General features: G+C 43.1%; 1 protein-coding gene across 5 annotated transcripts in view; it reads right to left on the bottom strand.

The window, feature by feature from the left end:
* The window catches only part of Stox2 (storkhead box 2), a 256201-nt gene extending 243215 nt beyond the window's left edge, over positions 1-12986 (bottom strand). For 3 of the 5 annotated variants that reach the window (XR_002397664.2, XR_002397665.2, XM_021264982.2), the window contains exon 1: positions 12017-12986. Coding sequence is in view for 2 of the 5 variants with exons in the window: in XM_021264982.2 (XP_021120641.1) it covers positions 12017-12380 (364 nt within the window). In the remaining 3 variants the exon portion in view is untranslated. Of the gene's footprint in view, positions 1-11596 lie in introns of all 5 variants that reach the window. The other 2 variants (XM_021264981.2, XM_087217059.1) reach the window with 2 other exon arrangements.
* Positions 12987-14162: the final 1176 nt, after the last annotated feature.

Below are 14162 nucleotides of genomic sequence, written 5' to 3'. Positions count from 1 at the left end.
TAGGTGGGGCTTTTTCAGAGGTGGCTGAATCTAGAGTGTGTGACTGATTCTTGCTGCAATGCTAGGCCCGAGGGCAGTAGGATTAAGGGAGTGAGTGCTACCTGCCCTAAGTAGTCTAAAATAAAAGGGAGAGAGAGATTCTGTTAAGATCTCTTGTTGCTTTTGCTACCTTGTGGGCACCAAGAACTGTTGTTCTCCCCTGAGATGCTCCTCTTCCATGTGCCACTCTGCCTTGGAGCCAGCCCACTATGGACTGAAATGTCTATGCATTGTAAGCTAAATAAACCTTTCCTCCTTTAACTTTGGGTGTTGGGTATTTTGTCTCAGAAACATGAAAAGTAACGGAGACACAGTACAACAGGAGATAGATAGATAGATAGATAGATAGATAGATAGATAGATAGACAGACAGACAGATAGCCATTGTACATATGAATGCTAGTGAACAAAGCCAAACTTCGCCCAGCAAAAATGACATGCAATTTTAAAAGGGTTGGGTTGTAATTAGAAATTACTTGCTCCTACAAGTCTACTCCTTGAACCTAAGACTCCTCTCCTATAAAGTGAAAATAATATTAGCACTATCTCTACAGAGATCAAGTGACACAATGTATGTATGTAAACTGCTTAGAACAATCTCTGACCCATAACAAACATTAATAAAAGTTCATTCTTTGTTTTCTCCCTGCTCCATCCCTCACAAATCTGAAGTAGGGTTAGCAAATATTTAATAAAATTAAGAAGCCTATGGTATAAAAATTATCTTTAGAATGTTCCTTTTCAATATAAGAGAAAATCTTGAAGATATAGGTAAAAACAAATAAGAGACATGTAAAAGAATAACCACCACTATCTAGAACCAAACAAGCTTCTAAAGCACAAGGTTCATCTCTACATTAGTCTGCTATTAAACACATTTAGGGAACAAACTTTCTGTTTAACAAATTAATAACCAGACTGTAATGAAAAGAAAATGATCCACCTAGAGAAATTAGGCTAGTCACAAAGTATCCCATGAAAGAAAGAAAGAAAGGAAGGAAGGAAGGAAGGAAGGAGGGAGGGAGGAAGGAGAGAGAAAGAGAGAGAAAGGGGGAGGAAGGAAGGAAGGAAGGAAGGAAGGAAGGGTGGAGGAGAATTACTCAAGGCATCTACAGTTCTATATTAATTCCAAAGTCAGAAGGCTTTCTAAGCCTATCAAGACCTAACTAAAATGGGGGTGGGGGAGCCATCATCAGAATCTAGAGGGCAGGAAGTTATTACCTTGAAAGGAGAAGGATTCAAGGACCTGGAGGAATAATGGCAACATAATAAGGCTCTAGGATAGATGTAACTGTGACCAATGAGACAAAGAATGGTAGTGTCTTCCCAGAAGGATGGCAGTGTTGGTTTCACTCCCACAAGAGGAGTCCAGAAGTGTCTAGTTTCTAGACAAGACAACAGAGATTCAAAAATCCAAGGTGAATGGTCCATAATGGACAGTTCTTACCCACAAGCTCAGCATCCACAGATTCAGCCAAACACAGATTAAAATATTCAGAGAAAAACTTCATCAATGCTGAATATGTACAGACTGTTCTCTTGTAATTATTCCCTAAAGAATAGCATAGTGACTATTTACAAAGCATTTACACTCTATATAAGTAATCTAGAGATGATTTAAAGTATAAGGAATGATATAAATTCTATGTAAATATTATGCCATGTATTATTTAAGGGACATGAGCAGAGCATTCTTGGACTTTAACATCCAAAGGACACTAGAACCACTCCATCAAGGAACCACAGGATGATCAGACAGAGCCCTTAATCCTCCTGGCCTTCATGAGATGAGGAGAGCATGCAGAAGGTTCAATCTCAGCCCTATCAGACAGGTAGACAGAGCTTCCAAGAAAAGACATGGCTCGTGCCAAGACGCCTTCCAACCTCACATAAACCACACAGGCACAACACTAACAAGTGACCCTTGCTCCCTTCTTTCTTCAATTCTGCTATCTCCCCCATGACATTTTTCAGCTCCTAGTCCTGACATGCATACTTCCCCACACTTCTACCTTCTCTCTGCCCACACCCTGTGTGTCCATCCCACCTTCCCCAAGTTCAGCATCTCCCAGTTGAACTTCCTACCCAGGCCCACCATGCAAGCTAGAAGTCTTAAGAAACCAAGCTGGAAAATGAATAGATCTTAAAGCACGGGTGTCTCTTTCAGAAGATGTCACTTAAAGCCAAATTACAAAGAAGAAAGGAAATGAGGGAGGTGACAGGAGTGGAAGTGGCGGTGGTACTGCGCAGCAGGGCAGTGGGCAGCTCTGACTCACAGGGGATTTAAAGAATCTACAGGTTGGCTGGGTATGGCAAGATGGCACATAACTGTAATCCCAGAACTTTAGGAGACTGAGACAGGAAGTTCACAGGTTCAAGCACAGCCTGGGCAACCTAAGATCTTAGCAACACCCTATCTCAAAATGTTAAAATCTTAAAATGGGGTGGGAGAGGGGATGTAGCTAAGGCAAAGGCCATGGGTTCAATCCCCAGTACTGCAGGAAAGAAAAAAAAAGGCTGCAGGTCCATCCCAAGAGGAGAAAGCATCCTAAATGGGTAACTGACCAAGGTAGGGGATTTCTGTACACAAATTAAAATTTTTTTTGAAAATCAAGTCAATAATTGTGTTCCCCATAAAAATATAGATGTTCTCTCCCTCTCTTTTAGCATTAATGTGTAAGAGAAGAATCTTGGATCCATCCACGCCTCCAGGTGTGGTGGGCTAGGTGTTGGAGAAGGTGACCTGGAATTTCTGAAGATGACTTTCCTTAGAGGAACAATGCCCTGTTGTTCTGGAAATGGGCACATAAAGAAACCTTCTGTTTCCAACAAATTCTGGGGGAGGAGGTTTAAAAAACTATTTAAAAGCAGAAAACTAAGATATAATCCTAATCTTTTACTGCAAAAATTTGAGAGGAAAAGTTGCCCAAACCATGAAGGGAAAGCAAAGGGGTAGCAGGGGAAGGGGCAGGAGCACTGTGTGATGTAACACTAGAGAAAGGGGGCAGATAGAGGAGGAAAATGCTGTGTGGTGGCAATATTAACAAGGAAATGCCAAAAGAGAGGAGAGTTGCTCTCAACAGCCAGCCTTTGAGTCAGCAGTCTCAGCATTCTGGGCTCACTGTGAAGACAGAAAACTCAGCAGCCACAGGCGGTAAGAAGATGGACTCCCCACAAACTGGGTTCCACTCCTTAAAGACCCTGGTGAGCCTTCAGAGATCTTCAGGACCCCTAGATACAATAAAAGAGGTTAATTTTGGCCTTGGTCCTCATCACCAGCGCTTATGCCCTGGAGAGAGACTAAGGAACATCATGCACTCTGAGCACATGTGGTATTGGGGAGGGACCAGATAACATCCTGGTCACAGAGACAAGTCATTTAATATCCACAGATGGGCTCTCTTTTTAAAAAACTATATCTCAGAGCTTTTCTACTAAATTGAGAAGAGAAAATGATTTTACTGTGCTTATTTGAGTCTTAAGACTAAGATATCCAGCACAGAGCATAAGTTCATATTGCTAACATCAGAAGAACCTCTTATAATGGCAAACAGAATGCAGAAGATCATCAAGAAGATCATACACCCTGATCAAGTGGGATTCATCCCAGGGATGCAGGGATGGTTCAATATACGAAAATCAATCAATGTAATATACTATATCAATAGAGCCAAGGACAAAAACCATATGATTATCTCCATAGATGCAGAAAAAGCATTTGACAAAATCCAACATGCATTTATGATAAAAAAAGAACCCTACAAAAAATCGGAATAGATGGTCTCTACCTCAAACTGATAGAAGCCATCTATGAAAAACCAACAGCCAATATCATACTAAATGGTCAAAAACTGAAATCCTTCACACTAAAATCAGGAACAAGACAAGGATGTCCACTATTACCACTCCTGTTCAATATAGTTCTGGAAATATTAGCCACGGTAATTAGACAAGAGAAAGAAATAAAAGGAATAAAGATAGGTAATGAAGAAGTCAAATTGTCATTATTTGCAGATGACATGATACTCTATATAGAAGACCCCAAGAACTCCACCAAAAGTCTTCTAGACTTAATAACCAAATTCAGTCAAGTAGCTGGTTACAAGGTCAACACACAAAAATCAATAGCTTTCCTCTACACCAATGATAGACTCACTGAGAGAGAAATAGGGCAAATAATTCCTTTCACAATAGCACCCAAAAAACTGAAATACCTAGGAATCAACCTAACAAAAGAAATCAAAGACCTCTTCTCTGAAAACTATGGCACTCTGAAAAGAGAGATTGAAGATGATATCAGAAAATGGACAGACATCCCCTGCTCCTGGGTAGGAAGGATTAATAGAGTGAAAATGGCCATATTTCCAAAACTGCTATATAGATTTAATGCAATTCCAATTGGGATCCCAGCAGCATACTTCATGGACCTTGAGAAAACAATCCAAAAATTCATTTGGAACAAGAAGAGACCCAGAAGAGCAAAAGCAATTCTAGGTAACAGAGACATGGCAGGGGGCATCACAATCCCCAACCTGCAGCTATACTACAAATCTACTGTGATAAAAACAGCATGGCACTGGCAAAGAAACAGACTTGAGAACCAGTGGAATAGATTAGAAGATGCAGAAACAATGCCAGACACACTCAGCCATCTCATCTTCGACAAAGGAGCCAAACACCCTCACTGGAGGAAAGATAGCCTCTTTAATAAATGGTGCTGGAAACAACGGGCTTCAACTTGCCAAAGATTAAAACTAGACCTATATCTCTCACCATGCACTAAACTAAAATCAAAATGGATTAAAGATCTAAATATTAAAATAGAAACTCTGAACCAGTTGGAACAGAGGTTAGGTAGAACCCTTGAAGACATCGGTGTAGGAAAAGATTTTTATGAACAAAACCTCAGTTGCCCATGAACTAGCACAAACAATCAACAAATGGGATCTCTTCTTATTAAAAGGCTTCTGCACAGCAAGAGAAACCACCAGCAGTGTGAAGAGACAACCCACAATGTGGGAAAAAATCTTCACCTGCTCTTCCTCAGACAAAGGTCTACTATCTAGAATCTATAAAGAACTTAAAAAGATCCGACCTCCCAAATTTAAAGACCCAATCCAAAAATGGGCATCTGAAATGAACAGACATTTCTCAGACAAAGAAGTACAAATAACAAATAAACACAGGAAAAAATGTTCAACATCACTGGACATTCGAGAGATGCAAATGAAAACAACACTGAGATTCCACTTCACTCCAGAAAGAATGGCTGCTATCATGAAATCAACCAATAACAAATGCTGGCAGGGCTGTGGAGAAAGAGGAACCCTGTTCCACTGCTGGTGGGAGTGTAGACTGGTGCAAGCACTGTGGAAATCAGTATGGAGATACCTCAAAGAACTAGGACTGGAAGTCCCATTTGACCCCGCTATTCCACTGCTGGGGATCTTCCCCAAAGAATTAAAAGAATCATACCACAGTGATATATGTGCACCCATGTTCACAGCAGCACAGTTTGTAATAGCTAAAACTTGGAAACAGCCCAAATGCCCAGCAACTGGAGACTGGATAAAGAAAATGTGTTTTTTTAATAAAACAGAGTACTACTCAGCCATAAAAAATGAGAAATTAGAGACATTTATACCTATGTGGATGCACATTGAGGCGATACTCTTAAGTGAAATAAATAGGACACACATGTGTAAATACCGAATAGTTTCTCTGCTGTGAGAAACTGAAAGTGTAAATATGGACTAAATGTATAATAGGTAATGTGAAATAGGAAGAAAAGGGGCAAAGGGGAAGGAAGTGGGAGGGGCTGGGGAAAGGATAGAAGGGAATGGGATTAATATGAGAAAATGGAAAAATAGGAACAAAATCTTTGTAAATAGGGAGGACTGGAGGGGTTAAAGGGAGGGCTGGGCAAGGGTGAAAAATAAGAACCAAGAGAGACTATGTAAAGGTGCAAATTTCCAATGATGAATGTCATTATGTTGTATATCTAAAATGTACCAATGATTAGAATGAATAATCGATAATGTAAAATAGGAAGAAAAGGTCCAAAGGGGTAGGGGTAGTGGGAGGGGCAGGGGAAAGGAAAGAAGGGAAAGGAAAAATGATGAGAAATGGAAAAAATGGAAATAAAGTCTTTGTAAATAGGGAAGGGTGGAGGGGGTGAAGGGAGGTCTAGGAATGGGGAAAAAATAAGAACCAAGATGCATTATGTAAAGGTACAATTCCCAATGAGAAATGTAATTGTGTTGTATACCTACAATGTACCAATCAAAGAATTTAATACAAAAAAAAAAAAGAAGAACCTCTCAGATGTGGGGGCCACTGCACAAATTCTATCACCATCCTGTGGGCTTTTCTCAGCAGCCAGGTGTGCACTCTTAGGAGGATTCACCCTTACCTTCAACCTCAAAGACTCAGACTGGTCCTCTTCACTTCTTTAAGTCATTTCTCAAATTCTTCAAAGAGGTAACACTAGCTCTGGCCCTTGGCAGTGTCCAGCTTTGTCAGTTGATATAAAGAGAGATAGACTGATAACAAGCTATCAAGAGCTATTGTTTGAAATGGCTCCTCCAATAATAGTGTAAGCCATGGAGTAGACCCTTCTTAAACATATAGATGTGGATATTATTGTAGTATATTATATATTACTGGATTAAATCAACAGCTTATATTTTATCAATGTGTCTATTTAGCCTTCTTGAAATAAACTATAAAACAGATACTTAGTTTCCCAAATTAAGAAATGTCTGCAATTATATCATATCTACAGCTACAAAACAAAGGTTTAAAATTTGTTTCACACACATACAAACTAAGCAGAAGGATACAACCTCCAAATTTCAAGTTAACTCTATTAAAAGCCCACCTCTGACACTAGAAATTCTATTTTTACTTTTGCTTTTTTTTTTGAAACGAAGTCTCACTATGTTGCCCAGGATACCCCCAAACTCCTGGGCTCAAGTGATCCACCTGCCTGAGCCTCCCAAGTATGGCACCACTGGTACATACCACTATACTAGGACAAAATTTCTATCATTAAGGAGCTCAAACCATCACTGAGTAAGATACGTTATCTAGAATAATAGTGTTTAAAATCACTTGTAACAAGGGCTGGGGATTTAGCTCAGTGGTTCCACTGCCTGCCTTGAAAGCACAAGGTCCCGAGTTCAATCTCTGATACCAAAAAAAGAATAAAATCACTTGTAACAAATAGTTTGTATATAATAAACTCCCCTGGTTTTTTTTTTTTTGCTCCAAAATATATGATCTACATAGTACAAAACACTCAGACATTTTTTTTTTTTTGGAGACAGGGTCTCACTATGTAGTTCAAGCTGGTCTTGAACTCACCATGTAACCCAAGCAGGCCTTAAACTCATGATCCCCCTGCCTCAGCCTCCCAAGTGCTGGGATTATAATCATGCACAACCATCTCCAGCTCCTATGAGCCTTTTTAGAAGACTTAGCGATAACTGGCAAATTTATCTCTCAATGCAATTTCTTTTCTAAATAAAAAGTAAACAAACATGCTCAGGGTCACAAGATAAAAGCAATTAAATTTATAAATTTTTACAAAACCTCTCAGTTATTGTTAGGCCAGGCCTAGAATTTTAGAAGTTCATCCTAAATGCCTTATTATATTGAAACTGACACGCCTTTGTTTAAAATTTCTTTGAACCAGAATGAGGTAATGCATAAAAATATTTTTTATGACTAGCTAGAAGTTAATAAAACCTTAAATGCATCATGGATCACTGTTCAGACATAATCCTGAGATTTTAATATGAGTGGTAAGAATGAGGTTCGCATCTTAAACTATTCTGGATTTTCTGCCTACTCCCTGAGATCTGAAGTTAGGTGAACCCACAGGGGCTGACAGGTGGGAAAAATCCAGGAGTCACAGGATGGAGGAGCGTGTGGCTCCAAGTGAAGACCTGGGAGTTTATGTCTGGGATCTGAAAGTTTCTAGGCTCAACAGACTTAGGACATCCTCCTTAGGGTACTAACCGCTGGAGGGTGTGAGAGTACAGGGTACGCTGTAAGAAAGATGCCCTGCTACAGCACTCTCCATGACTGCTTCCACAGTTTTAGCTCAAGCTCCTATTTCTACTCACCATAGCCATATAGCCATAGCTGACAGCTATTTCTACTCACCTCCCAGTCCCATCCATTACCCTTTCTGATCCCAGAGATCTCACTGCTGTGTATGACAGATAGATCATATCACTGCCCTCCCCAATTAACAGCCCTCAGTGGCTCCTAATCTTCACATCTGGCCCTGGTCCTCCCTTCCATCATCTTACACCACTCTCCCCCACGAACTCACCTGGTTCCATCCCCATGCTTCTTGGGCTCACCCTCCCTATCTGCATAAGGCCTGGCTCCTCCCACCCCTGGAAACCTCCTCCACCTGCTCAGGAGGCAACAGCAACTGTTATTTACTCAGAAAACAAACGTTCTCCAAGAACTTAGCACACTCTCAGTTTCTCAGATCAGAATCCCCCTAAACTCTGCTTACCTAATCAGTCTCTGTATTCTCAGACATCTACACTAGATGTCTACATCTAGTGTACATCTACACTAGTGAGCCCTCAATAAAATGATGGGATTTAATTTAATATGATTTACTCAAAACACACGGCAAATTTTTCAATGTTACTAGTTTCTTGCATGCACACACACACACACACACACACACACACACATCCTTTGAGGGAATCTTAGAAATCAAAAGTCTGACCTTTTCTTCTATCTGTCCAAATTGGTTTATTTCTAAGAATGGAACTTAATATTCTAGTAGGTTATTTCTAAGTAGATTTATACCAGATAAACCAAGTCAAAACTACTTTCCTTTGAGTTGCTGAATTCCCTGATTTTGTAGGATCATGTAATCACTACCGTGTTGTCCAATCTTTACCTGAAATTTTACAGTTGGTTAGAATCATATACTTTTAAAATTACAGGCACCAAAATGCTTGTATTTTTCAACATAAATGTTTCAAGTTACAAAAGAAAACATTAACTCATGGGTTTGCCTCAACTCTACCACAGCACAATCAGAAAAGGTACCTGGGAAGACCTCATGGGTTTTTTTTTTTGGTTTTTTTTTTGGGGGGGGGGGGTTGGTTTTTTTCCAGTACCAGGGATCAAACTCAGGACCTTGAGCTTGGGAGGCAGGGGTGGCGCCACTGAGCTAAATCCCCTGCCCTTGTCTCTGCTCTTTTCTGGCTTGTGTGAACTGAAATGGAGAGAGGGAGCAGACATTCCTTTCCATTCTTTACTGGGAGACTAAGAGAACGACTTTATTACAGCTATCCCACAGTGGGTCCAGGTGACCACACAGAAAACAACCAATTTTGTGAAAAATCTTTATCTACCACAGGAATAATAAAACTCGAACCAGCATTTGGTTACCACTTGTTTCAAAAGACTATTGGTGACTGATGAGTTTGATTCAAATTCAACAGGTAGAAATACAATACCTTCTGCAATGCTCATCCATGCTCATCCATGTTCTCCAGCTACTTCACAACCAGGTTAATAATTAGCTAACATCATAAAACAATAAAAAAAGTATGTGATGACATTCCTAATACAGCCTAGAGGATGAACTGAAAGAGATACTGTAAGAAGGTATCACTAGTAATAAAGTATCAAAGAGAATGAAGGATTCCTGTTCATATGCATACATAGATTCTAGGTTGTCCCTATGGCAACATCATTACTCTTTTCAGAGTAGAGTTCCGGCTAGGCTCTCCCTGAACATCCCCTTGCGAATTATTTTTGCCCTTGAGCATCTGAACTTGTCATCACAAGTATTGTGGTTCAGAATAAACAGCTGTGAGCCAGCCATCAGTGGCTCTCAGACTGGCATTTCAAAGCCCCACAAAAGATCTGGCAGGAAAAACAAAAATAAGGAAGTCTGCAATAGACACTGAGGTTCCATTGGAACATGTTCATAATAGATAAATTATTTCAAACAATTCAGCACAATACCATCATTAAAATGGGGGTTCCAATGGCGATTTTGACCATCCCAAGGCAGTTCAAAAGGAAAATATCATTTGACTATCCACAGGTAGTGCTCCTGCTCTTTCCCCTGATGCCTCCTTTTTAAGTGGAAGTCCCTTTGCTTCTAGAAAGACAGTAAGGGCTGAACCTAGTACTATATAGCCATAGCTGACAGCCATTAGTCAGCTTGAGACAGCTCCAGCCCAATAACAGCAATTTGGAGAATTTTTAAATTTCCAAAATATTCTTCTTTGGTTAATATGACAGATCACTAATTCCTATGAGCTTACAAATTCTGCTCAAATGGAAAAAAAATATGAACACACTAAATATTTACAAATGAAATTTTGTTATCATGGCTGCAATTTCAAAGCGGTGGTGGTAGAGGTGGAGGAGGGGTACAGATGAAATAAAGATTGACCAGGCTATTGATAGATTATGAAGTTCTATGATGAGTTCATGAAGACTCAATATCAATATTTTTATATTATACCACTGTACCTTTCATATTTATTTGAAATTTTCAAAAATAAAAAGCAAAAAATAAACTATTAAAATGCTGTTGAAAAAAATTCTGTAAGGTGAATAAACATGACTACATATATCCTTCCTAATGTATCCAAGGCTTACAGTACAAAAGCAGATGAAGTTTCAGAGGCACTAATCTTGCCCCTTAGTAAGGCAGCTTAATTACAAGGGCTTAGTTAAGGTTTGAGAAAGAGAGAGAGAACGCTAAAGCATCTTTTGAAATGCAGCATTCATTACAAAACCCACACATACACTCTTTAATAGCTTTTTGTTTACTCAATTCAAGGGAAGCTTGTTTAAAAATCTTTGCTATGTAAGAATAGAGAACACACAAAATAAAAAGTGCTATAAATTTGCCATACACATCGAAGGAGAGTATTAGCAGGTAAAAATCCTTGAGAGGTGGGCGGCGGAGCCACCGTGACGGAAAAGGCGGCCTGTTACAGTCCTTTTAGAGTGAACTTTTGACCTCCTCCCAAAGTGTCAGGAAAGAATTTCTAAACCCTAGAACCAGAAAGAATGTTTTCTTCCTTGAAATCGTTTCATAAAACATTACTATTTGCGATATTTGCTTTCAGCCACGGGGCCCAAAGTATAAAACGAAAAAGTATATTCTAAAACCAATACAAACTGGATTAAGAAAAAAATGTAAAGTAGTGCAATAAAAAACAGCAAGTCAAAGCAACTTTGGAAATGTGACTGTGAAAATCACCTCTACTCCCTCTCTTAACAAGAGATCCATCTTTTTCCTCTATCCTCTTTGTTGTCCCTTCCTTCAGTCACACCAAACGACTCGAAAGACATCCTGCAGCCAAGACATTGAAAACGAAATCTACCGCTTTGTCTGGTACCAAGATGCAGGTGCGTAGTAATTCAGCTAACTCTGGAGCTACCTTACGCGTCTTTCCCTGGCCCTCAGGTCGCCACCCTGGAACGGAACCTCCCACTTCTGAACTTCGGGCCGTCGCTTTTGTGTTACAGCCCCGTTGCTCCTCGGTGCTACCTGAAAGCGCCCGCTCCACCTCCCTGCGGTCCGCACGCACTCCCGCGGCCCACGCAGCACGGAGAGGGTGACACGGAGCCCAGCGCGCCGCCAGCTCCCGCGCCGCCTACCTGGCCAGCGCAGGCACCGCCCCGCCGCGCCACCAGGGAGGCTCCGCGGGCCGGCCAAGGAGGCGTGTGGGAAAAGGTACAACTCCCTCCTTTAGGTGCCAGGAAGTTGCCCAGTCCCGCGCTCCCAAAGTGCAGCCCCCACTTCCCGGCCGGGGGCGCGCGTGGAGCGGGGAGCGGGGCACTCCGAGGAACCGGGCCTGAGCACCCGCTCGCTGCCTCCCCGGGCGACTGGGGCGCTGGGGACAGAGCGGGGGTCCCGCGGCCGGACGGGACGGGCGGGACCGACTGGGCGCGCTGCGGCCCTACTCACCCAAGCAGCGGATGTGGAAGCCCGAGGGTGGCCGCAGCGCCCGGCGCGTCCAGCCCTCGCGCAGCGCCTCCAGGTGCTCCTCCTTGCCCTGGATCAGCAGAACCTGCTCGTCGATCCAGCCGAGGAAGAAGGTCTCGGCCACCGCGGCCGTGACCTTCTTGTTCCAGAAGTGCTGCATGTTCTCTGCTTTGAAATCGGCGAAGATCTCGTAGCCGATGTGGTGTCGGGCGAGCTGCCGAGGCTGGGCTGGAGCCGCGGGCTGGGATGCGCGGGGCCTCTCCGCCTCAAGGCCCTCGGCTGGGCCCAGGACGATGGCCAGAGAATGAGGCGCGATCTGCAGAAACTTCTCCATCTTCGGAGGCATCCGCCGCGGGGACCCGGCTCACCGCGACCTCCGCTCCCCGCCGCTCCCGGGAACAGCAGCCGGAACGCGGCTGCACGAGGAGCGACAGGGTCTCCCCCAAGGCCAGGCTGGCGCCCCCGCTCCCCTTGCGCCACTTGCTGCCCGGGACTCCCAGCGCAGCACCCCAGGGCGCAGCCCGCGGGCCCGCACAGCGGTCACGGCGCGGGGCAGGGGAGGGGACGCCCAGTCCGCCCGGCCCGAGGTCTGGCGCGCGTTACCCGCAGCTGCAGGCCACCCTCCGGGCACCGCTCATTTTTCAGCGGCTGCACCCTCGCCTCCCTCGGCACCCGGCGGCCCGGCGGAGGCGGAGACCGGGAGGAGGGTGCCGAGGGGGCGGGCAGTTCGCACGGAGCCCGGGAATCCCCTGGGCTGGACTCGGCTGGAGGAATTCTGAGAAGTCCGGTGTAGGAGCTGGTCGAGGTGGCCTGGGTGTCGGGGGGTGGGGGTGAGTTCAGGTGCCGGGATCGGTCAGACCCAGAGGTGGGGGACACTTGGAAGCCACCGGTTCCGGAGCAGCAAGGGTGTCGCTCCTCCCCGCGCTCCACCCCCGCCCCCACCTCCCACCTCCCGCTGGAACATGTGGATTCGCTGACTGGTTAATGTACCCTTGAAAGTGGCTTTTTAAGAAACTTAGTCAACCTCGAAAAATTGTCATCAGTCCCTCCTCCCAATCTCATGGAACTCCGCTGTCCTATCTCCAGCTTGTGCTGTGGTCCTACCCTGGAAGAAACCTAGTAATTCCCAGTGTTGGCTACACAGCCAAAGGGTCACAGAATTTACTAGGAAAAGCTTGTTTCAATGTGAGTTCTGCTTTGCCTTTTTTTTTTTTTTTTTTTTTTTTTTTTTTTTTTTGCTTATTGAGAGAGACATGAAGAGGTAACTGTTGTAAGAATCATTACAGGTTAAAGCTACATCTACCTAGAGAAGTGACAGTCCAAGAAGGGGTGGAAGAAATAACTGAGTAACAGTTTGCTGCTGGCATTCTGAAGTGTGTTTTGTTTTGTTTTTTATCATGAAAAAGTCACTCAACCTAGGTCTGAAGGCCTAGTTTTTGCCTTCCTGGGGGATAATCTTGAACCTGTCAATAAATCTTGGCATCCCTAGCTGTAAAATGGAAGTTAAATCCTATCCACTGGGCTGTCACTGGGCTGGGAAACTAATAATCCAGCAAGGAAGGTGGTGTGAAGTCACCTCCAGTTATAAAATTTGCCATCAGCATTAGGGTGTTATCACAAGTCACAGACAACAGGTTCCCCTCAGACCTCAGAAAGCTCAGGCCTGGGTTTGGCATGCAGCGGGAGCTCTGCGTGCTGCCCTTAGAATTTCCCAGGCACTGCTGGCTGGTGAGACCTGTTATTTTCTTGCCCGCTTTTAGTGCTCTAGCTCTAAGCCTCAATTTGGCACGTTCTTTGCCTCCTCTCTGGGTGCCTGGTCTTCAGAAAGAGAGAAAGTGATAGTGGATGGAAAACAGAAGGAAAGATGTTATGCTTGTGACTTTTTTTTTTAGCTTGCACTTTTTTATTTTTTTATTTTGATATAATTTCTGAGAAAAATGCAATAATTGCACAAGGAATACCCACATATCTTCACCCAGATTCCCTAGTTGTTAATATTTTACTCTGCCTCTACAGAAGTTCATTTTCTAAACTTTTTAAAATCTACTACAAATTGCTATTTTACTCTTTGTAATTAAGAAGTGTCTTTTTGAAAAGTACTTTGGAACTAAGTAAATGTCCTGTTACT

The sequence above is a fragment of the Heterocephalus glaber genome, unplaced genomic scaffold, assembly GCF_053883595.1.
Source record: "Heterocephalus glaber isolate CG9 unplaced genomic scaffold, H.glaber_assembly_v1.0 deba00001461, whole genome shotgun sequence".
Classification (NCBI taxonomy): domain Eukaryota; kingdom Metazoa; phylum Chordata; class Mammalia; order Rodentia; family Bathyergidae; genus Heterocephalus; species Heterocephalus glaber.
The sequence above is the reverse complement of the archived record's forward strand: the minus strand, read 5'-3'. Positions and strand labels throughout refer to the sequence as shown.